This window comes from Patella vulgata, chromosome 1 (genome assembly GCF_932274485.2).
Source record: "Patella vulgata chromosome 1, xgPatVulg1.2, whole genome shotgun sequence".
In the NCBI taxonomy this organism is placed as follows: Eukaryota; Metazoa; Mollusca; class Gastropoda; family Patellidae; genus Patella; species Patella vulgata.
Window position 1 is genome coordinate 1,949,567 of NC_065879.2, and position 26,187 is coordinate 1,975,753.

General features: G+C 37.1%; 1 protein-coding gene across 1 annotated transcript; it reads right to left on the reverse strand.

The window, feature by feature from the left end:
* Positions 1-2,336: 2,336 nt before the first annotated feature.
* On the reverse strand, positions 2,337-25,463 carry LOC126808526 (mucosa-associated lymphoid tissue lymphoma translocation protein 1 homolog). Its single transcript, XM_056099206.1, has 11 exons — positions 25,298-25,463; positions 18,666-18,839; positions 17,219-17,382; positions 16,319-16,490; positions 14,626-14,759; positions 13,461-13,630; positions 11,585-11,687; positions 11,007-11,030; positions 9,791-9,922; positions 5,296-5,460; positions 2,337-2,722 (listed from the first exon to the last, which is right to left on the reverse strand). Exons 2-11 carry the CDS (start codon positions 18,821-18,823, stop codon positions 2,337-2,339), a joined length of 1,608 nt encoding a protein of 535 aa, XP_055955181.1. The 5' UTR covers positions 18,824-18,839; positions 25,298-25,463.
* Positions 25,464-26,187: the final 724 nt, after the last annotated feature.

Genomic DNA, 26,187 nt, shown 5'->3' on the forward strand with positions numbered 1-26,187 from the left:
GGGATTTATTGAGGGAAGGCTTGCAACTCTTACTTGACTTGGCCAAAGATACTGGATAATCAACCACATAAAAAAACCAAACTCCAGGTAACGCATGGGCAATGGAACTTTTGTTTAAATATTGACACAATCGTCCCAGACCCTCCGTATGTTGAAGACTCAGAGGTTCTGGGTGACCGAGACTAGTCACCAATTAGTCTTATGTCAAATTAAAGGACTTTGTTGATACTAGGGCAATGCTCGATTGAACATTCCGGAATTGAATTCTATCAAACCCTAAACAATCGAGTGAAAATGGGGATTTGGGGATAGAACGCATGTGTCGACTAAATAAGTAAATATCTCAACCAACCATGACAGCGGAAACATATACATTATGCTTAATTACGTCACGATTCTACTCACTTCACCTCTGTTGTCGGGGCTGACAGAACTGTGACAGGACTGAATTCTGTGTCAATCATTTGAAATTGCGTCAATTGGGAACCTTCCGGACTGACAATTGAGCATCGAATAGATCTTTCTCGAAACAGCATGGTGTCTAGAACTACCATTATTTATGGTACAATAAACGGGCTGTTTTAATGAGAGATGTATTTCATCTCATCTCATTACCTTGTCTTACTTTAGCAAACACCTCTTCTATACTTATTCTAGTGTAGAGAAACTTCTGTAGGGATAGAACTAACAGTCCATTGTTAGCGTTCTCAAATGCTAACTGTCCACAGCTCCTGTTAAACAATAATAAATTAATTAATTCCATGGTAACACAAAAATGATTCAATTTGGAGAGCTAAAAACATAACAGACATTTAATGACTACGGTGACTTACAAATAGGTTCTGTCAAAATTCAAGCAGATTTTATTTTCTCATTCTACCTATGCTAAGGAAACCGATCAAATTTTGTCCAGACAGAAACATTTCTGGCAACTCGGTTTTTTTTGAGTTCCAACAGTGACAGTTTTATTTACATGCAATATGTGTACATAAGAGATCAGTATCCAAACAAAATGTATTTATTTTCTTACTGAAGACGGGAGCCATTAAAACTTAGTAAAATATGGGCTTGCTAACCTGGAGTTTCCGTGCAAGAAAGTTCATCAGGATTCTCCAGTGTGGTTTCCCCTTGTCAGTAGTGCAGGACAGACGGCCTGACATGGGAAAATATTAGTCGTTTAGAAGGGATGAAAAATCGAGGCCCGTCTTCATTATCCCAGTTGGAGCAGAACAGTAGGATGCTAAACCCCATGGTTGTATGGGACAAGGAGTAGGGTCGCATGTCCAACCTCGTGGGTTTTCTCCGGGTCCTCCGGTTTCCTCCCACTGCTAAGGACCCCTATGCGCAAGTGAATTATTGAAACAAAATTGAATCATATGTTAGTCCCGAAATGACCTAGTTTGTTTCGAGCGGACGTTAAATGCTATTTCTCTCGCTATCTCTCTGATTGATGTGCTATGTGATAAAAATAGATTGTTTACTTGTCTGTGTAGTAACTTACGTAGCATAACAGTTTATAGTATTTATTGACGGTTCCATTGATATATATTCAGGTACACAACTAACTTTATTCCTGAAATAAATTATGATAAAAGAACAATTACTAATCGACCATTTTGAAAACCGAAAATTGAATCGATATATTGATGTTTAAAGGAGCTAAATCGCTAATATTTGGGACCTAGAAATTGACCCAAATGGGTCGCAACGTATATAATAATGTAATCTGATTGTATATAAACTGATTTACATTCAATTGTTTCCGTTTTGACTCTTAATTTCAAATCAGTTATGTCCAGGGAAATACGGCATGTGTCTCAACCCTATAGCAATTTCTAGCGTCTGGTTATTCCAGTCTATTGAGCCGGCTTCTCAGTTGAATATGTCTAGCCTCGTTCTTTATGGTCACTTGTTGCAAATGACGCTAAAACACGATTCGTGTACCAATGGTAAAATGTTTATTTTGTCTTAAATATTGGATATCAGAAGCCCGTCTTTTCCTGGTAAGATCACAACATCAATGTTGATTTGAATTGACAAATAATTCGTATTTTCAACGTGTAAGACTTTGGACGATATTGAGTTAGAGACTTAGCTACTTTAAGTTAAGAATTTACTCAAAATTGTTTGTCTTATTTTAACCAAAATATAGCCCTTTATAATATAAAACTTTTGTTGTTTTAATGTATCAATTGTATCAATAAGAAACTATGTGCAAATTTTTGTGTTTCTGGATCAAAGACATTTTTCATAAACAGTGATTAAAAGTTGAGTAAATTCTACTTGATTGTTACATATTAAGGCCAGTTTTGTTATGCCAATAAATTTATTCATACTTACGCAGTACGACAGACGTCGAGAATTAAGCATGACACTTCTGTTCCTTGTTTCTGCATCTTGTTTTGAACGTAGTCAACACACAGACAATGACTATTCACATAACCAGTTGGTGCGTCTTCCGGAACCAGATAACAACTCTTATTCTCCTCAAAACCGTGACCGCAAAAATAGAAAACCCCATAAACACCAGGACCCAGCAATTCACAGAAATTGTCTACAGCATTCTTCATCTCAATCAATGTTAAATTTAATAACGACACAACTTTGAAGTTTAAATTGCAGAAAATCTCCGACAAATTTGAAATGTCTGCTTTTGGAGCGTTGAGCCTATTTTCACACCTGTACTCGTAGTTACCTATTAACAACGCAACTTTATCAGCAGCTGTAACAAATAAATATATAAATATTATTATTCATATTTAAAGGTGCAGTTTAACAGACTGACAATAAATACTTTTCTTGTTTAAATATAAAGTGCAGGGGGACTGCACCACACACAAACAATTACACAAGACAGGACACAATATACACACACCCCAGTCATCAAACGCACATATCAAACCAAGTGAACAGATCTGGGGGCTAGCTGTAAGCAATCACTGCGCTGTACAGTCCCGAGTCTGTAGTCATACAGACTTCACTCAAGATGAAAAAAACAATAAGGGAAGCAACTCAAGAAAGAAGAGAATATAGTGGAAGGTCACGTCAGGGGTCATACAAGCGGCTGTTGACTCTATGATGTCAGACATTTGATTAACAAATCAGTATTAATGTGTCTAGTGGGTTACCCACAGTTCCATGCACAGCATGCCAAGAACTCGCCGTAACAGACCGTTTCATTGGCTAATCCCTCACATTAACCAGAACGCGGGTTATATAACAACTCTTCCAGATCCTAGTGTAGTAAAGACAAGTAAAACGAAATTTTGAACTATAAAAAACGAAATGAAATAGGATCTGTGTTTTAATTAGTTTGTATATTCCCTGTCCATAGGATTGTTTGTGGTTTTCAGGGAGTAAAACTATTGTTTGTAAATAATGCTCCAAGTCCTCACCACTACATGTATCTAAGAGCCACTGGAACTATTGTTTTTAAACAATGCCTCGCGACCTCACCACTACATGTATCTAAGAGCCACTGGAACTATTGTTTTTAAACAATGCCTCGAGTCCTCACCACTACATGTATCTAAGAGCCACTGGAACTATTGTTTGTAAACAATACCTCGAGTCCTCACCACTACATGTATCTAAGAGCCACTGGAACTATTGTTTTTAAACAATGCCTCGCGACCTCACCACTACATGTATCTAAGAGCCACTGGAATTATTGTTTGTAAACAATACCTCGAGTCCTCACCACTACATGTATCTAAGAGCCACTGGAACTATTGTTTGTAAACAATACCTCGAGTCCTCACCGGTACATGCATCTAGGAAGCCCGTGGAACTAACGTTTGTAAACAATACCTCGAGTCCTCACCGGTACATGCATCTAGGAAGCCCGTGGAACTAACGTTTGTAAACAATACCTCGACTCCTTACCGGTACATGCATCTAGGAAGCCCGTGGAACTAACGTTTGTAAACAATACCTCGAGTCCTCACCGGTACATGCATCTAGGAAGCCAGTGGAACTAACGTTTGTAAACAATACCTCGAGTCCTCACCGGTACATGCATCTAGGAAGCCCGTGGAACTAACGTTTGTAAACAATACCTCGAGTCCTCACCGGTACATGCATCTAGGAAGCCCGTGGAACTAACGTTTGTAAACAATGACTCGAGACCTCAACCCCTATCTAGGAAGCCATTGGAATGGAGGAAATGACATCAAATGAAATAAATTTAACTTCCTACATGTCTGTATTGTAGCATCTGTGCGAATGGAGACAGGCTTACGTAATAGAGCGTGAAATGAGGGAAATTTTGCCTGTCAATGGGTCTTTAACGTGCACGTCAATGTGTACATGGGATCTCAGTTTTTCAATCCATTCCAACAACTAGAAACTGTCCTTGCCAGGTCCTACATTCTGTATTACTGACAAGAGAAAACTATGCTGGAAAATCTAACACCGGAAGCTAACCCAAGATCTCCTGGTAAGCACGCCAGCATCTTACTCACTTGAGCCACTGTGCCTCTCCTGGGTAAACAAGCCATTTGCTTACTGGTTAGTGCTAAATGATAAGGCCAGCTCAATTTTTCGTCATAGGTCACGAGATGTAAACAGAGCTAGTGCTAATCTCAATCCATTTTCAATAGATGGCTTGATCTCGCCTTAACTACGTACATCTTGTCATGCTAGATGTTGTAAAACTCGCAGTCTTTGCTACAGGAACATATTCCCAACCCTAATCCTTAAAGGAGCTAAATCGCTAATATTTTGGACCTAGAAATTGACCCAAATGGGTCGCAACGCATATAATAATGTAATCTGATTGTATATAAACTGATTTACATTCTGTTGTTTCCGTTTTGGCTCTTAATTTCAAATCAGTTATGTCCAGCGAAATACGGCATGTGTCTCAACCCTACAGCAATTTCTAGCATCTGGTTATTCCAGTCTATTGAGCAGGCTCTCCAGTTGAATATTTCTAGCCTCGTTCTTTCTGGTCACTTGTTGCAAATGACGCTAAAATGCACTATGGTACACGATTCGTGTACCAATGGTAAAATGTTTATTTTGTTTTAAATATTGGATATCAGAAGCCTGTCTTTTCCTGGTAAGATCACAACATCAATGTTGATTTGAATTGACAAATAATTCGTATTTTCAACGTGTAAGACTTTAAATGATATTGAGTTAGAGACTTAGCTACTTTAACTTAGCTCCAATGCTTATACTAAACTTATCCTACAATCTCGCCAACAATCACTAGTCCTAACCTTATTTACATCTCAACGACTTTGACAAAATTTGAGCTGGCCTTAACAAATAGATTTAGCCTTTGCTTACCTGTATAATGAGGGGAGATAACTGGTTCATTTAAACATGAATTAATCTTTAAGAATGCCCCTTGAGATAATTTTGAAGCGTATGCGTTAGATATGAGACATTGATATAAACCTTCCTGTTGTACACTCGTTATATTACGTATCTTATATTCACTTGTAATACTTCCTGTTAAAAATATCAAAACAAAAAAATAAATCATTTTTATAACTTGGTACAAAAAAGAAATCTGGTCCTCACCAGGGCTGTCGGTAATTTTTCACAGATGATTTTGCTAATCAAAAAGTCCAATTTTGCCAAATTTGATTAGCAAATTTAAAAATTGATTAGCAGTTTTTCAGTTTCAAATCAACATAAAACACCTAAATAACAAGATTATTTTAATTTTAATTGATAGCAAATGATTAGATTTCATTCTTAAGATTTTTTTAGAATGTTAGCACTTCTACAGCTAGCTGTGAACATTTCTGAATGAATGTAGACTTTTGTTAGGCCTTATGTCTGAAGCCAATTCTTGGCAGTGGCTTCTTATTTCTTCGTTAGAAAACAATTTCGTCTGCTTTTTATCGTGTGTTATTATTTTTGTTCAATCGGAAGCACGCGGTATTTTACGAATAATCTCGATTAACTAGACGCACGCGATATAAACAATAATAGTTTACGGGAATTCTTACTTTGATTTCTCACTTTACAATACTTTTACACGTATTTATTTTTTATATTTTATTTACAATACGTGGGGGATACACTGAATTTATTTTTTTTCAAATTGAATACTGATATAATTACTCGAAATTGACATGTCTCGCAACGTGAGTGGTACTACTTGATTCCCGATTTCCGGTTTAATAGTCCCGATTCATAGAGTTATGTCCCTGTATTATATAGTATCATGAATTGAGTCTGGGTAGTTCGAGAAGAAAATGTCACACGAGGAATTCTGTTTTGTTTATAAAATTTATTTGATATTTTATACGCGTTGAAAGTGTTGAGGAATGTGGATAAATCGTTGAGTCAATATCCAAAATGACAGGCATATTATTGATTTGCAGTTACTGCGAATCAAAAACGTTAGATTTTAATTTTTGATTAGCAACGGACAAAATATGTATCGCAAATTGCGCTGCGATACTGGTTGTCGGCAGCCCTGGTCCTCACGTGAGCGCAGTGTATTATAAGTCAACTGTAAGTGTATTGAGTCAACTGGCATGATTTTGATTCCCCGGTTGTACGTGACAAAGAGTAAGGTTGCCTGTTTAACCTTGTGGTTTTTCTCCGGGTCCTCCGGTTTCCTCCCACTGCTAAATACCTCTACACGCAAGCGAATTATTGAAATAAAATTGACCCATCCTTTTCTCTCTCTGATTTCTAATTTCTTGTGAAATAAATTAGAAGATGCTTTGTTAAATAATAAAGAAATAATGCTGCATGCTAGTTCATTAAATCATATACTGCTACTATGTCACTGCACTAAACAATACGCAGAGATAAACATCCACACATGGTTTAAAATAGAAAATGCTTCATTAACAAAGAGTCAGATTTGCATCAATCAAAATGCTATTTGCTTGTTTAGAGCATACACTGCTATTACACTGAGAACTGCTAAAGGGTGAAACTGTGCACAGCCACCATATATTTCTCAGTTATGGTTGTTATTTGTACGTGTATCGAAAGAAAATTAATTTTCCGACTATTACTCGGTATTACCGCGTTAAAACTGTAAATAAAGTGTGTTAATTAACAAGGGTGAAAAACTGTCTGAGAGGTGAGTTAATTAACGCTAGGGGTGAAAAACTGTGCGACAGTGCGTTTTAAGTAGAGGTGTGTTAATAACCGAACGGTAAAAAATGAATGTCAATGTTGTGTATTGTTTAATTGGCGTGTTTTCTCGCTAGTTGCGATAACTGCATCAAAAGGAGTATAATCAAGGACCAACAGGTTTTATCTGACACGTACGTGTTAAATCAAAATTTGGGAAGTAAAACTGTTTTACCGTGCGATTTATCATTCGACCGGGTGTTTTACGCAGGTCTTTGTATAATTAAAGACAGGTCTTTAGACAGGCGTGTGTGCTCGCTATGATCTACGTTTCTCTTATGTGTCTTTTGTATTGCGTACCATATATATAAAGTTGAATTTAATGAAATAAAAATACGGACCTTAATCTATCGTATACGGAAAGGCGAATGTAATGTCGTCATTTATAAATACCCAGTCAGCGCCCAATTTAAATATCCACGGGAATATAGAGAGTAAATCCAGCAAAAACCACAGAAATATATTTCTGCTTTATTACTAAAAAGACGCGCACTCACCGTTTGACATTTATTAAATTTATAAAAACGTGCCACGTTGGTAAATTGTGCATCTTACCTTCAATAGCAATATCCATAAAACAGAAATCTCCATATTGATAAATAATACGGCACTACCAACCGAACAGTGATAATTTCTACACAAATGATATATATAAAATCTAAAATTACTTTAGCTTTTCACTAAATTTACATCGCATACAATCCAACGATCCTCATTCCAGAACTTGTAATTTATAATAGCCGCTTTTATGCAATTACAGAATTGTCCTGTGATCTAACATATCAAAGAAGCACATACGCCCGAAATGACACGTAATCATTTTTCGAGACTTTGTAGATTGGACTTCCTTGTTGTGTTTTCTTCATGATCCTAATATATAAAACTACAGGTTAAATGAATTCTTCAACTTTAAATATTATTAAGCTGGATTGGCTTCAAAGGTCCCTCGTTCTCTATAAATGATAGCTGCTCGGAATACCTGGGTGAGCTCTGATCAGTCTCACTCAACACCCTCTTTTAAAACCCCCTAATTTCTGCACGTCCTAGACTGACCTTGACTTTAATTTCAATCCAAAATATGGAATAAACCTTCCCAAGACCAGGGGGGGAGAACATTACCTTATTTGGTCTACCAACCATATGTCATAAACAGATAGAATTTGATGGATATTTTTACAATGGTTAGGATTTTACCAAAATATCACTGTTTTCTTTTTTTACATATAAACATGTCGTTCGCTTTTATTCAGATATCATAAATTATTTGCTAGCCATTATAAAAACGTACAATACGTGTCATTTCGGGCGTATGTGCTTCTTTGATATGTTAGATCACGGGACAATTCTGTAATTGCATAAAAGCGGCTATTATAAATTACAAGTTCTGGAATGAGGATCGTTGGATTGTATGCGATGTAAATTTAGTGAAAAGCTAAAGCAATTTTAGTTTAAATATATTATAAATTACAAGTTCTGGAATGAGGATCGTTGGATTGTATGCGATGTAAATTTAGTGAAAAGCTAAAGTAATTTTAGATTTTATATATATCATTTGTGTGGAAATTATCACTGTTCGGTTGGTTGTGCCGTATTATTTATCAATATGGAGATTTGTGTTTTATGGATATTCTATTGAAGGTAAGATGCACAATTTACGCAACGTGGCATGTTTTATAAATTTAATAAATGTCAAACGGTGAGTGCACGTCTTTTTAGTAATAAAGCAGAAATATATTTCTGTTGTTTTTACTCTCTATATTCCCGTGGATATTCAAATTGGGCGCTGACTGCTGGGTATTTATAAATGACGACATTACATTCGCCTTTCCGTATACGATAGATTAAGGTCCGTATTTTTATTTCATTAAATTCAACTTTATATATATGGTACGCAATACAAAAGACACATAAGAGAAACGTAGATCATAGCGAGCACACACGCCTGTCTAAAGACCCGTCTTTAATTATACAAAGACCTGCGTAAAACACATGGTCGAATGATAAATCGCACGGTAAAACAGTTTTACTTCCCAAATTTTGATTTAACACGTACGTGTCAGATAAAACCTGTTGGTCCTTGATTATACTCCTTTTGATGCAGTTATCGCAACTAGCGAGAAAACACGCCAATTAGACAATACACAACATTGACATTCAAGTTTTACCGTTCGGTTAATTAACACACCCCTACTGAAAACGCACTGTCGCACAGTTTTTCACCCCTAGCGTTAATTAACTCACCTCTCAGACAGTTTTTCACCCTTGTTAATTAACACACCTTATTTACAGTTTTAACGCGGTAATACCGAGTAATAGTCGGAAAATTAATTTTCTTTCGATACACGTACAAATAACAACCATGACTGAGAAATATATGGTGGCTGTGCACAGTTTCACCCTTTAGCAGTTCTCAGTGTTAGGCCATGGCAAATAAAATGAAATTAAATGGGGTTTTTGCCCGGGTAGCAGCACTATGGCCTACTTTTATATTGAATTCCAACTGCATCTTGGTTTTTCGTTCCATCCGAACCATCTCTGCCCTGCACCATTGACAATAGGAAACCACATCAGAAAACCATGATGAACTTTCTCGGCCAATTCAGGGTTCGAACACGCAACCTCCAAGCTAGCATTGTAACATTAAAATGGGTGTGGCCTAATGAGTCGTTTTGTTTACCTGGTAAAAGTTCACTATCTTTAAACCATTGGTAGTTTATTGGTCGAGATCCCATTGCTTCACAACAAAACAGTGCTACACCACCCATAGCAACAATACAAGATTTAGGCTGTGTTATAATTTCAGGAGAAACTGAAGAACGAAAAAAAAACCAAAACATGTAACATATTGTTGTCTGTTTCCTTCTTTAATTGAATTATATCTGGTTTCAATCTGATTACAATACAGATCTATATTTCGTTTCATTTTTTTTAAAACTTTTGATGGCCTCTACTAAATGAAGATCTGACAGGTTGTAGTGGAAGGTTGCGTCAGGGGTTGTATGAGCGGCTTTTGATGGCCTACACTACATTAAGAATTGACCATTTGTAGTGGGAGATCCCGTCAGAGGTCATATGAGCGGCTTTTGACCCTATGACATCAGACATTTCATTAACCAATCCGTCTTGATGTTTCTAGTGGGTTGCCCACAGTTCCGTGCACCTCACGTCAAAAACTATACATAACAGACCACTTAATTGACTAATAACTCACATCAACCAGAACGCTGGTTATATAACAACTCTTCCAGATCCTAGTGTAGTAAAGACAAGTAAAATGAAATTTTGAACTATAAAAAACGAAACGAAATAGGATCTGTGTTTTAATCAGAATGATCTGGTTGTTTTATACATTTTTTGAAAAATTTACTTTTTATGCAGAAATGCTTCACGACCTAAACATCTTTCAGTCTGAATATATTTTAGATTTTGCGCAGTAGAAAATAAGAGCTATAACGAGATAGATATTTAACTCTAAAGCTCAAATTAGTTCTCCTCCGATAAATTTATCCTAAAAAAAACAAAGATATAGGTGAAAGTAATCCAATCTGGAAAGCTTTATTTGAATTAATAATAAAATGAAATAGGGTTTCAAGTCCTATTGTTCTGCACCATACAGTGTGCTATGAGGGAAATTTTTCTGGGCAGTGGCACTATGGCCTACTCTTATATCTCGGTTTTTCGTCTCATCCGAATGACTAGACAACTGTCCTTGTCAGGCCCTCCGTCCTGCAAAACTGACAAGGGGGAAACCTGATGAACTTTCTCGGCCAATGCAGGGATCGAACACCCGACCTCCAGGCTAGTGAGCCAGCGCTTTACCCACTTAGCCATCGTGACTCCCTGACATCGATAAGAAAAATACATCATATAAAAGAAAGTAAAAATATACATACTAGCTTTTGATATTGAGTTGTGATCTGAAAAATAAACCCAAGAAAATGTTAGAAACAGACAGTAGGAATACTTTAAAGGTATATCAAGATTTAGGACAAAATGGACAACGTGTGACGAATCAAGATTGAAGACAACGTGAGACGAATCAAACTCAAGATTGAAGTTGATACATGACCAATCAAGATTAAAGATGATTTGTGACCAATCAAGATTGGAGACAATGTGTGACCAATAAAAATCAAGACGGAATACAATATATGACCAAACAAGACTGAAGACAATCGTGATGACTAATCCAGATTAATGACGATGTGTTGTTAATCCAGATTAATGATGATGCATCACTAATCAAGACTGAAGACAATGTGTTGCCAATCCAGTACAATGACGATGTGTGACTAACCTAGATTGTACAATAACATGCACTGTAACAGGTATCATTTAATCTTGTGTATCTAGCACTAATCAAGATAGAAATTTTGCTGTAGGTATCATCATTACGATATTAACTAAAACTGTAGACATCTCCCCAAAATCATTGAAATACAGCACCATTTTAAACAAACATATTACTTACGAACAGTTACTCTTAATGTGGCTTTTTTACTTTTTACTTCAAAAAAGCTGCTTTTAACAACGCAATGAAAATGTCCATTATGATATTCTGTAGCATTATCAACCTGAAATTGTATGATATCAAAAGATAGGTTGCCAGGCAACGAAACATACACCCACAGCAGGTAAATTCTCCGAGTGGTCAACAAGGGTTGCCGCATATTTATTCTTTTGTAGTATTAGGGGTATTTAATAGACAATTTCACACAGATGACATTATAATTTTCATCGCTTGAGGGTTCACAAGGTTCTAAAACCTAAAACATGTACTAAATTCTTAAAATTTTCCTCCGAACATTTTTGTTCCGACTTTTCTTTGTTTTGTTAAGGAGTTTTCACTTGATTATACCACAGTAAGAACTGGGGGGATTTACTGTCCCAGACTTGGTCCAAATTATGTCAGTGGTTTATTTTTCACCTTTTGTGTCTGCACTTCGACGCTGGCTCGCTTGCCTGGAGGTCGGGTGTTCGATCCCTGCATTGGCCGAGAAAGTTCATCAAGATTTTCCGGCGTGGTTCCCCTGTGTCAGTGATGCAGGACGGAGGGCCTGACAAGGACAGCTGTCTAATTGTTCGGATGGGACGAAAAACCGAGGTCCCGTGTACACATTGGCGTGCATGTAAAAGATCCCTCGGCAGTTGGAATTCGATATAAGAGTAGGCTGTAGTGCCGCTGTCCGGGCAAAAATTTCCTCATAGCACAATGTATGGCGTATGCCCGTCTTAATCTGAGGGGAACAGTAGGACATTCAACCCCATTTCATTTCATTTCATTTGTCTGCACTTCTATAGTAATAATACCAGACTTCTTTGTAGTGTTTTCGTCATGATTGTATATATAACTACAGGTTAAGTTGTTGATGTAACTTAATTATTAACCGCTTGGCATCAATGTTCCTACTGGTTAAGTTGTTGATATAACTTTATTATTAACCGCTTGGCATCAATGTTCCTACTGGTTAAGTTGTTCATACATTAATGTTCCTCGTTCTCAATAAAGTGTATATAGCTTTTGATGGCTGCTCTGACAAACCGGGTGAGCTCTAGTGAATTTCGCTCAACACCCTCTTTCATAACACCCTAATTTCTTTACGTCATAGACTGACCTTGGTGTTAATTTCCTGCCCAAATATGGAATCAATATCTCCATAACCCAAGGACCAGGAGAACATTACCTATTTGGTCTACCAAACAAGATGGATATTTGGACAATGGAAAGGACATAACCAATGTTTTTACCAAATTATCACTGTTTTTATATATAAACCTGTCAGTCAATTTAATTTGAATGCGTGAGATATGACTCTATACAAAGTGTGAATCTACTAATTAGTGAAAGATACAATATATGGTCGCAAAGATCATATTACTACTCTATTGCAAGTTGCTACTAAGAAAATAGTTCTTTTTATCATGCTTGATTTGAGGGAGAGCTGCTTATAATCAAACTCTGTCAAGACATTCATCAAATGAACATCTACACTAACATTCTACCTTAATAAGAACCAGGCCCCCCGAGTTCACAAAGCATTCTCAGACATAAGTTCAGAATTTACTCAACTTTCAATCATTGTTGAACAGATATAGCTTTGATCTAGAAACGCAAAGATTTGCACATAGTTTCTTATTCTTAATGATGTAATTGATACATTAAAACAACAAAAGTTTTATAAAGGGCTATATTTTAGTCAAAATAATTTTGAGTAAATTATTAACTTATGTCTGAGAATGCTTCGTGAACTCGGAGACAGAGCTACTGTGTTTCGAAAGGCAGCTCCTAAAATAATATGTCACAAGGTTCTGACTCATTTATCCATTATTTTATTTTTAAAGCTTACCTTTAAATAAGGTAAACTAGTTTCTGTGAAAAATTCCTGATTATGATACCATATATATTGTACTGGCTGATTACCAGAAACTTCACATACTAATGTAAACGATGATCCTAACCCAACAGTCATTGATCGTGGATGATTGATAATATGATGATGTAAACCAACAGATCCTCCTGAAAAAACAACATCAAAAAATTATATTCACCTGATGCCAGAGAAATTATTATGTGACTCCTTAGTATTGTGTGTGGGTGTGGGGGGGTTGGATGGCCAAATGGTTAGCGCATGCGTGCTGTATCATAAGGTCTGTCAGTGAGTCAACTGGCGCGGTTTCGATTCCCCAATTGTACGTGACAAGGAGTAGGGTCGCCTGTACAATCTCGTGGGTTTTCTTCGGGTCCTCCGGTTTCCTGCCATTGCTAAAGACCCCTACACACAAGCAAATTATTGAAATAAAATTGAAACCATGCCAGTTGACTCAATGACAGACCTTATGATACAAAGCGCAGGGGCTAACCATTCAGCCATCTAACCCCACTTTGGTATTTAAACTGGATGGCAACCAATGACACCGGGATCAACCCTCCAGGGCTGGGGTAATGGTAATGGGTTGAACCCTCAGGTCTCCTAGTTAGTGAGCAAAAGTCTTACTCATTAAGCCACCATGGCTCGCTATAGCAATCACTCACTAAGTCACCATGGCACCATGGCTCCCTATAGCAATCACTCACTGAGTCACCATGGCTCCCTATAGCAATCACTGTAACCAGGGTATCATTGAATCTTGTGTATCTAGCAATAATTTCTTTCACATTCACTTAATATCAAATCACCCAAATTCATCTACCGGTAATTTGTACTTGTGTCCAGTTTAAAGCTGACCATTCAATTTTGATAATGAGTGTCCAATTTACAAGTGCTTAATTTCTCGTTCACTGTTCAAAAATAAACAACCCAATTGATTATTGATGTATAGTTATTAATTTTTGACCAGTGGTCAGGAAACTAAACACTTGTAAATTGGACACTCATTATCATTGAACACAATACAAAGTGAACGAGCAACATGCCCAAAAGTCGAGTGACATTGGTCGGCCCAGCCCCACGCCCCGCTAGGTATGGGACTATTTCTCTTGCAATATTGAAGATTAAAATACATTATGATTACCTTTACCGAGATCATCGTCATCATTGTTTGTAAGTTTCAGATGAACTTTAACTTCCGATTCTGTGGTAAATGTAACTAATGCTGGATCACGTGAGTTATGTAGTCGACAACAGTATGTACCTTCATCTTCATACCTGTCAATAGGAAACAAATAAACATAAAAAACAACAGCTTCAAGGGCGAGACATGATAGTATTAACTGGAGCCCAATTTACTATCTGGATTCCTGAATTCCAGGAAAAAAACTGGATTATATTTTTGTTTACTGTTTGGATTAAATAGGTATGGTTTCGCTAAGAATTCACCAGATCGCAGCAAATAGAATGTCAAGTCTTAAAAAGATTTTAACGTCTCATGCCATATGTTAAAGTCTCTTATAAACCTGTAACGATAAATCTCTTTGATGTTTAGGGTATATTCTATGCCCGTAATAACTTGCGGTCTGAACGTCGGAGGGCGGCTTGGATATATACAGGGAAATTTGGTGTTTTTCTTTTGAAAGATTTTCTGTAAACCTGAAACAGGTTATTCTTCCAGGGTAGGTTTTTTTTCCATAAGAAAACATGATATAAGGTTTTTCTTACTGGAATTCTGAGATATTCTCATTTTGATTACATGTAAACATAGACGGTTTATAAGCAAGATAAAGTCCTACACTACATTCTGAATCCCAGAAAAATTATATGATGGTACATGTTAAATTTCTAGAAGGAATTCAAAATGGTTCAGTTTTGTTCAGTAATTACATACAATGAATGATGAATTGAAAATATCTCAACATTTGGCACCATCTTTAGATCATATAAAATAAAAAAAGCCAGTGCCACCTATAAGTGCTTGATAAAATCTTTTGATTGGCCTCTTTTTATCCAAACCAGGAGATTACCTATGGTTTATATTTTTAGTTTGTATTCTTAAAACTAGGTCATCTCTGGACTAATATATGGTTTAATTTAATTTCAATGATATTTGCTTGCGTGTAAGGGTCTTTAGCAGTGGGAGGAAACCAGAGGACCCGGAGAAAATCCACGAGGTTGGACAGGCGTGTATTTGTAAATCAATGTTACAGTTTCCGATCATCATTTAAAGAAAGTCTAATACCTTGAACAACACAATATTGTTGAAGTTGAATGTCTAAAATGGTTCAATTCAGTATTTACAAATATATGATAAATATGCGATCTGCCAGGGCCACGTCTATAGTCAACTTATCACGACTATCAGTCATTGTTTCTAACAACAGAATTTCAAATGAATTGCTGTCACTCCCCGACGAGTGGGAAATAGGCCAAAAAGGTTCCTGAAGATACATCTCCTTCTACACCTGGATGTGAAGGTGAGACATTCCAGCTGATAGACCTTATGACTTGACCTATCACAGTCCTTTAATTGTGTATGAGAGAGAGTTTAACGTCCACTCAACACAAACTAGGTCATTTTGGGACTAACACATGGTTCAATTTTATTTCAATAATTCGCTTACGTGTAGGGGTCTTTAGCAGTGGGGAGAACTGGAGGACCCGGAGAAAACCCACGAGGTTGGACAGATGACCCTACTCCTTGTCACGGACAACTGGGGAATCGAAACCACGCCAGTTGACTCAATGACAGACCTTGTCATAAAGTGTGCACGTGCTCACCATTCGGCCATCCAACCCCACCACCCTTAATTGTAAAACTAATGTTAACGTACCTGATATCATCTATTTGAAGGGTAGCCTCCATCGCACCAGGAACTTCATCATCTCCTTTAAACCACTGATATCGTGGAAATGGCAGACCAAACGCCTCCACGGACAGTTTGATTGTTTTGTTTTCTCCGACTTCTATATAACTAGTTGGTTGTTTAATTATCTTGATTGGGACTGGATGAAAGAATATATAATAAAATTATTGATTGGGACTGGATGAAACAAGATACAATAAAATAATTCATGTAGCCATCTCCATTGAATACTAGTCTCTGTGCACTAGTCTCTGTCACATCGACTTATGAATACTAGCCTCTGTGATATGAATACTAGCCGCTGTCATATCAACTTATGAATACTAGCCGCTGTCTAGTTCCTATAGAAACGGTCTCAGATCGGACGCTGTCCGTTCCTATCTGTCCTTATTAAGCTGCAATATGAAAATACCGCTCTTCGCTACCTAGGGCTTCTCTGTTCTGATCAATGCTGAAATGTGTCTTATACAGATATTAATCTAATCTTGAGGTCCGATTATACATTGAGTTTCACATTCCTGTCGTCAGAGTTCATCTGATCCCAACTGTTTGTTCGTTCATTCCTAGAGTTCTACGTCACTTCCACCAAGGGTGATATCGTAGACAAGTGTTTCATAAGAAACATGCCAGAGGAAGCCACAAAATAAGCTTGATCCAGCTTATTTGGATAAGACACAATTTCTTTGAAGGGAAGCGCCCAAGGTGAATTTCATCCAAAGGAGAGGCTCCGGGTGGGGATCCCAACCTTATTGTGAATACCCTTACAGTGAGGTTCAACTGTTCAGACTGTCACTGAGCCACAACCGATTTTCATGTTTACTTTTCTGGGGCTGCTCCCACTTTAAATAAAATGACTAGATTACTCACTGTATTCTACCAAATCAAATAATGTTTTCTCCATTTTCATTTCTAGTAAAATTTCTGCCAAATCTTTCACACAGAATCCTTTTCCTCCTAGTTCTAAAATCAACTGATCAACAGGGCTCTTTGAGGAATGGATCAACAAAGCTATTTTCTCTATTTCGATTTGCCTGGAACAGAAAATATCTAAGACTACATGGAGATATAAAGAATTTGTCAATAGTTCCGCCATTAACTGGTATTATAACTCTAACTCTAGATTTTTATAATCCTAATTCTAACCCTAGATTGCATGCCCTACAAAAACGATGATACTGGAACTACATATATTGGCAAATATCACAATATACATGTACTTAAATCAAAAAAGGGACATCCCCAAAAGGGTTAGAAAACTCACACCTGCCAAGGATAATGGCAAAATATTCCAGCAAAAATAGAGTTTGAAGCCACACACGATAAAAAGTAGTCAAAACAGCAAATTTAAAAAAAAAAAAAAATAATAAAATTGATTCCATGTTGCCATCTTTATTGTTCCATTTCTGTCTCTGAATATCAAGTGATATGTATATCTAATCTATGTTACATTTTATGTCTTGAATGTCTATAGTGCTATGACACTCTCGAGTACAACCTTAGTTAATATTTTTCTAAAATCTAAATAATGAAACTTTTGATGGCCTTTGGAGTCGACTCTAATTGGATTGATAGCTAGTCCAACAAAGGAGAAGCAATGACTTCTGTTTAAGATTAGATTGATAAATTGACTGATAAAGAATTAAGTCCGCCAATCAAGGCAGATAAAGTAGTTAATCAGAGAGACAGAGAATGGGGTTTAACGTCCACTCGACACAAACTAGGTCATTTCGGGACTAACATATGGTTTAATTTTATTTCAAAAATTCGCTTGCGTGCAGGGGTCTTTAGCAGTGGGAGGAAACCGGAGGACCCGGAGAAAACCCAGGAGGTTGGACAGACGACCCTAATCCTTGTCACGTACAACCGGGGATTCGAAACCATGCCAGTTGACTCAATGACAGGCCTTATGATACAGCACGCACGTGCTAACCATTCGGCCATCCACCCCCCCCCCCCCCCCCCCAAGTAGTTAAGCAAGGTAGGTGTATAAACGGTATAACACGATAAATACAGTGGTCACTTAATTACCTAATTAATCCAGCCTATTAGCAAAGATAATCCGGATGAGTTGTAGTTCAGAACAGTCAATATATTTTAGAATTTTGAATATTTTTCACCATATCTTGATGTCTGATTGGGTGTATTCCTGGTCTCGGATGTTTGGAAAACAGCGTAGGACATGTCCGGCAGGGTGAAATAGTATCCATACTTTGGACACAATAAGGCTTTCAAAATTGATATCAATACACATGTGAATTATGCTTGTTGTTGTTTTTTTTAATTTTTTTTTCATTTTAACTAAACATCAACTTACGAGAACATGTAAGGTCTTTTTAGTCGTGCTGCAAAAGCTCTCCAATTTTTATCATTTGGTCCTGTTTCAAGCTGCCTTCTTAAGTCCAGCATGATCGCAGAGCTCACATCTCTAATATTAGTTTTGGGGTCTTGTCTGTATCTAAAAAACTTGTTCATTTTGAATATTCTAATTCTGTTAAAAAGAAAAGAAGATTTTATTAATCAAAGTATCTTTATTGGGTATCCTTATGAGACTGTGTCTATACTCTATACAGTGCGCAATTCAGCCTACTTCAGGTGTTTTGCAGAAATTCCTGAATTCTGGGGACTAGAAAGTGGGGTGGGGGGGAGGCGGGAGATGTTACAAACGGCATTTTTTTTATACAGTATTTAAGTTAAAATTTTAGACGGTGCAAGAAAACCCATACGGAATATACGAAGCATTTTATGTAGTATAATATTTTAGAAACATCGCTGGTCCCCCTGAAAATTTCAAGTCTTTATGACAACAGGACCTGGTAGAGTGCGCATGCGTCAAGATGTCAGCCACAAAAATTTGAGAAGAAATTTTTTATGATTTTAACAGTGTTTTGATAGTTTTAAAGTAGCTAAGTCTCTAACTCAATATCAAATCATCCAAAACCTTCGACAATGAAAACACAAATTATTTGTCAATTTTAATCAACATTGGTGTTGTGATCTTACTAGGAAAAGATGGGCTTCTGATATCCAATATTTATGACAAAATAAACATTTTATGATTGGTACACGAATCGTGTACCATGATGCATTTTAGCGCAATTTGTAACAAGCAACCCGGAAGAACAAGGTTAGACATATTCCACAAGTCATGTGAAACGGTGACCCCATATTCTTATCTGGAGAACATGTGCAATAAATACTATCAGTGTAGACTGGAATAACCAGACGCTAGAGATTGCCATTCGATTAAGACTTCTGGCGTATTTCGAGGAACATAACTGATTTGATATTAGAGTAAAAACGGAAATGATTGAATGTAAATCAGTTTTATAGACATTCATATTACATTATTATATAGGTTGCGACCCATTTGTGTCAATTTCTAGGTCCCACATATTAGCGATTTAGCTCCTTTAAGTTGAAGAAAACAGCAATTTTATCTACAGGATTCCTCCATACCACATATTTTTACTCAGAAAACAAATTAAGCCACATTGCGACATTTTTAAAGATATTTTTAAGTAGTATTGTCTTACCCATTCCGAACAGAATTTCCACGCGCGTGACGTGGTTTTTAGTTTCCTAGACTCTTTTATAACTTTTATCATCCCCTGTTTTATCATCCCCTGTTTTATCCTAGAAAGATGTCAAACCTATACAAATATTCATCAGGAACCAACAGTGATACTGTGATTAATGACAAGTCAAAATACCTACTTTATGTCAACAAACCCGGCCAACAACAAAAGACTACCATTGATAAACTTTTTAGACCGAACAACAGAACAAACTTTGCCTTACTACTAATATTATCAGGCGACATTGAACCCAACCCAGGTCCAAAACATCATTGTGGAACATGTAAAAAACTTGTAAAACGACCTGATAGAGCCATTCAGTGTGACACATGTGATCTATGGATCCACATAAGATGCGAAAACATAAGCAAAAAAGAATATAAAAACCAATGATGAGAATGATTGGCATTGTTCAAATTGCATTGCAAGTTGCTACTTACGTAACAAACAAGTAAAATCTCTAGATCCAATGCGATAGTTGTAATAATTGGACACACAACAAATGCTGCGGCATAAACACCGACGAATACAAACAGCTGCAGGTAACATCAGCATCCTGGATCTATCCTGCATGTGAAATTATAAACTTCTCAGACTCCTTCTTTGAAAACGAAACATCTATCAACCTAGATAATAGATATAGGGCTTTAGAACACCATTTTAAATGCTCCCAGCTCCACTGGCGGTCAAACAACAACCAGTACAGACAACAATCAAAAGAAAACATTCAAAAACCAAGTCAAGATCATGTCTAAAAATATCAATGGTATCAGGGAAAAAAATTAGAACTATCCTCTTTTTTAGAACAAGAAAATGCCGATATCGTAGCAATACAAGAAACGAAAATAGATAAAAGTATATTAACTCCCAAACTCTTGTCAGACAGCCTAAACTACGATGTTTACAGAAATGACAGAACTCTTTATGGTGGCGGTGTTATACTCCTCATAAATAAATCTTTCAACACCATGCCCTTGTACATGATGGAAAACGGTTCTGAATCTGTTTGGGCAAAAGTTATATTTAACGGGTCACCCCATTTCTTCGGTTGCTGGTATAACGACCCCGAAAACCCAATAGATGATACCCAACTTTTGAAAGATCAACTTATGAAGATAAATAATCAATCTGCCAAACATAAAACATCAAATATAAACCTCATGGGGGATTTTAACTTTCCAAATATCGATTGGAACTCCAAGACAGGCAGAGATGGGAAAACCCTAAGCCAAATTGAGGGCCAAGCTTTCACAGATATTCTAAATGACCACCACATGGAACAACTTGTAGACTTCCCAACTAGAGAAAATCACGTGCAAACTAGACCTGATTTTACCAAGAAAACGTCGAATGAAACACCCTTACTAAAACATCAATATCTGAAAATGAATGAAATAAAAAAATAACTGAAGGAGGAGGGCAAAAACTGATGTTGTGATTAAACACATCTAAAGCATGTGGACTAGATGACATTAGCCCGAAAATATTGAAAGAATTATCCAAAGAATTATCACCAATAGTTAAACATCTGTTTCAACAATCACTTAACACAAGTTCTATACCTGAAGAGTGGACCAAAGCAAATATTTGTCCATTATTTAAAAAAGCAGACCGTTCAATTCCAGCGAACTACCGCCCAGTCTCATTAACATGTATTTTATGCAAATTACTCGAACACATAGTATGCTCTAACATTATGAGTCACTTGGATAACCATAACATCATAACCAATAAACAACATGGATTTCGTAAATTCCATAGTTGTGAAACACAATTCTGTAATGTGATACATGATTGGTCAAAAAATATTGATGCCGGAAAGCAAACAGATATATTTATCCTCGATTTTGAAAAGGCTTTTGATACTGTACCACATGAATTACTAAAGTCAAAATTAAACAGCTATGGAATTGATGGTAAAACACTATGCTGGATTGATTCTTTTTTTATGTTATCGCAAACAGTGTGTTGTAGTAAATGGGACAAAACCAGGATGGTCAACAGTTGAATCCGGAGTACCACAAGGCACCGTTCTGGGTCCGGTTCTATTCAGTTTACACATAAACGACATTTTGGATGATATAGACTCAGACATTCGTTTATTTGCTGATGACTGTGTAAACAGATAAATGAAAGATAAATTAGGTGCTTGGGCAAGGAAATGGGGGATGAGTTTCCAACCGGTAAAATGTAACATGATGAAAGTTAGTATTCCCGAAGCATATCAAATACCTGGGAGTAACTATATCATCAGACCTCAGATGGGAGAAACCATAGGCGTACGGGGAAATTTTTGACCGGGGGGGCGGTGTGGTTGGTGCCCCAAAAATGTAGTTAGGTTCTTAGTATGTTACATAATAATAATAAATTCGATGTTTAATTGGACACATTCAAGAACACAATATCTTTTTTTATACAACTTTTACAAAATACAATTGTGTGCCCAAATTTTTCCAGCATTTGGTGCCCAAAATTGGGGGGCAGCCGCCCCCCCCCCCCAAGCTCGTACGCCTATGGGAGAAACACATCATCAAAGGCAAATAAAATCCTAGGAATGCTTAGGCGCAATTTATACTGTTGCAATACGGAAGTAAAGGAAACTGCTTATCTAAGTTTTGTAAGACCCATTTTGGAATATGCTGGAACGGTATGGGACCCAAACTATGAAGATGGATCGATGACCCAGATAATGGTAGACCTAAACTGGAAGCAACTGAAAGACCGAAGAAGAGAAAATAGGCTCATTTTATTACACAAAGGGTTACATGGCCAAGCAAGCATACCTACATCTGACATCAAATCAAACAACAGAAAAGATTGCAACAAACATACAGATGCCTACAAGCACAGCTTTATACCAAACACGATTAAAGATTGGAATAATTTAAACCCCAGTATACTAGAGAAATCATCAAACTCCAAAAACATGTCCAATATTTCAAACCTTATCAGATCATAAAGATACGAGAGAGAGAGAGAAATGGGGTTTAACGTCCACTCGACACAAACTAGGTCATTTCGGGACTAACACATGGTTTAATTTTATTTCAATAATTCGCTTGCGCGTAGGGGTCTTTAGCAGTGGGAGGAAACCGGAGGACCCGAAGAAAAGCCACGAGGTTGGACAGGCGACCCTACTCCTTGCCACGTACAACCGGGGATTCGAAACCACTCCAGTTGACTCAATGACCGACTTTATGGTACAGCACGCACGTGCTAACCATTCACCCACCCAACCCCCCACAAAGATACGAATAACTTTTATATAAGACACTTGACGCATGGGCGGTGCACAGTGGTCAGTCCTCTGTTTGCCCCCCCCCCTCCAATAATTTTAGAAAAAAAAAAAAAGTATTTGTGATACGTTTCGGTAATCAATACCTTCTACATTGAATAAATCTCACATCCCCACTCAGTCATTAACTTGTATGTTGTAGAGCATTTCCGACTGTCTATTTTGCAAAATTTTCTTAGGGAGGTCCCCAATGGACTCGCTAGTTTGGTGCTCACAAGGGAAATTCATTGAGGTTCACAAGTCTGTTCTTTTGGCATTTTGTTCTCTGGTCGGATAAACTAGTGATCAGGCGACGGAAGGTATCTGGTAAGATCTATTTATCTCGACGATCGGTGCCTGACTGAATACTGACAGACAGCATTTCCGGCAGTCTATTTTTCAAAATTTTCTTGGGAGGTCCCCCATACCCTTTGTGAGGACTCCCTACTTTGACGCTTGTAAGTGGGCCTCGTCGAGATTCGCAAGTCCGTTCGTTTGACACTTTACCTCAACGATCAGTGTCTGAAATACTGCCAGGCTGCATTTCCGGCAACTTGTTTTTCAAAATTTTCTAGGGGAGGCCTCCATATCCCTAGTTGAAGCTTGTGCCGTTGCCTAGAAATGGTTCCACTACTGATGTCTTACGTCTTACTCCAGCCACAGTAGTGGACGGTCCTAAGGCCTTCCTTTGCGCAAGTTTTGTAGTCATTTGACTACAAAAAAGTTACTAGCCTATAACTCCCTTAATTTCCAATTACACTGACCCCAAACTGTACTATACATAGCTTAAAGGAGCTAAATCGCTAATATTTGGGACCTAGAAATTGACAAAAATGGGTCGCAACGCATATAATAATGTAATATGAATGTATATAAACTGATTTACATTCAATCATTTCTGTTTTTACTGTAATTTCTAATCAGTTATGTTCGGCGAAATACGCCAAAAGTCTCATGTGAATGGCAATCTTTAGCGTCTGGTTTTTCCAGTCTACATCGATGGTATTTATTGCGCATGCTCTCCAGATAAGAATATAGTGTCACCATTTGAGGTGACTTGTGGAATATGTCTAGCCCTGTTCTTTGAGTCCCTTGTTCCAAATAGCGCTGAAACACATTATGGTACACGATTCGTGTACCAAATTATGGTACACGATTCGTGTACCAATGGTAAAATGTTTATTTTGTCTTGAATATTGGATATCAGAAGCCCATCTTTTCCCTGTAAGATCACAAGACCAATGTTGATTTGAATTGACAAATAATTTGTGTTTTCAATGTCAAAGATTTTTGATGATATTGAGTTAGAGACTTTTTATAGCTACTTTAACATATAATAAACCAATTCTCATTGAAATAAAGGTGAAACCTTACCCCATAATTATATGATTTGATTTTAACCCAACTGCTATGCGAAATATTTGTTCAGTTAAAATGGCCACTGTACCAGACCAGAATCACATGCTATCATATCACTCGGAAATACAGAAAAACTGTTCGGTATGATAAAATTAAGATTTCTGTGTTCCACTCTTCACTTTTTGTAACATAATCACTTATTCCCATGCAAACTATGATGATGTGTGTTGAAAAATTTGCAAATGAACCTAATTTTACTTGCGTAACGAGTCGTATAGTGTATCAATTGCCCCTCCAATCACCGACGGCGCTGCTGCACTGGTGTTGCATAAATGTCAGTAAGATAAGATAAGATAGATAAGATGTTTATTGCATCAAAACGTCCATGAGGGACAGCATGCATACAATATACATATGAGTTGTCTTGGGATGAGTTCAGTCTGAGTTGTCTGTATACCATATACACTTAGACATAGTCATATACATTTAATATAATACATATTACATAGACAACTCGATCAATACATTCATACAAACAGTAGGCCTTTTCTACATGTACAACTGTACATGTATATCAAAACAGTATGATGTAGCACCTATAAACGATGAAGATGTGCGATAGCGCCGCATACTCCGACAACGTGTATTCGAGTAGGTTTCGTCAAATTTTATGATTTCCTGGTGATATCGAAGTGGTAATATTGTATTATCTCGATGCTGACAGTCACCCAATCTTACCTAACACATATAGGCCCTATTTGATCAAGTAATTAAATAGCTTCTTAAACTCCTTCATTCATATTCTGTTGTCTCGTTATTTCTATGTTATTTATAATTGTTGTTATATTTACGGTACATTTTTCTCCTTTTCTTATCGATTTATTGCGGAAGTTTGCCACTCTGACGTCAAGCCAATGGGTTTCCCGGCTTTGTTGATTTGGTTATCCAGGGTGCCGTCCAAGACTATTTAAACAGAAGGTCTAAAAATAAGAAGGGGGTTTCCCTATTAAAGGGGCAGATAATCACCAGGGTACAAACCACATTTGATTTTGATCATTAAAAGACGGTTTATGCGTTAAATTCACCAGGTTTATTAACTGCAACGTTTCAATCGATACTCTTACCTTTATCAAGCAATGATACAATCAAACATGTTACAGAAGATTATATACAAACAGGTAACACTAATCTAATTAGCGAGGTTGGATGGCCGAATGGTAAACGTGTGCGCGGTCTATCATATAAGGTCTGTCATTGAGTCAACAACTGGCGTGGTTTCGATTCCCCGGTCGCCTGTCCATCCTCGTGGGTTTTCTCCGGGTCCTCCGGTTTCCTCCAACTGCTAAAGACCCCTACGCGCAAGCGAATTATTGAAATAAAATTGAACCATATATTAGTGCCGAAATGACCTGGTACACTTCTTTCGAGTGGATGTTAAACTCCACCCCTCTCTGTCCCTCTTTCTAGTCTAATTAACAAATAAATGACATTTATAAGTAGATGTATAATATTCATAATAACCCAACTTTATAGATTGACTACTTCTTGGTTTATTACATGCAACGTTTCAATACTCTTACAGGTATATTTATCAAGCAATGATCAAAAATGTTCGTTCTTTCTTTCGT

Excerpts from the sequence above, each read along its gene's own strand:
- LOC126808526 (XM_056099206.1), bottom strand. The coding sequence starts at position 18,823 with ATGAACAAGTTTTTTAGATACAGACAAGACCCCAAAACTAATATTAGA. Across the intron at positions 13,631-14,625 it reads TGACGATGATCTCGGTAAAG|GAGGATCTGTTGGTTTACAT; the intron begins GTAATCATAATG and ends TTGTTTTTTCAG. Across the intron at positions 11,031-11,584 it reads CACATTAAGAGTAACTGTTC|ATCACAACTCAATATCAAAA; the intron begins GTAAGTAATATG and ends TTTATTTTTCAG.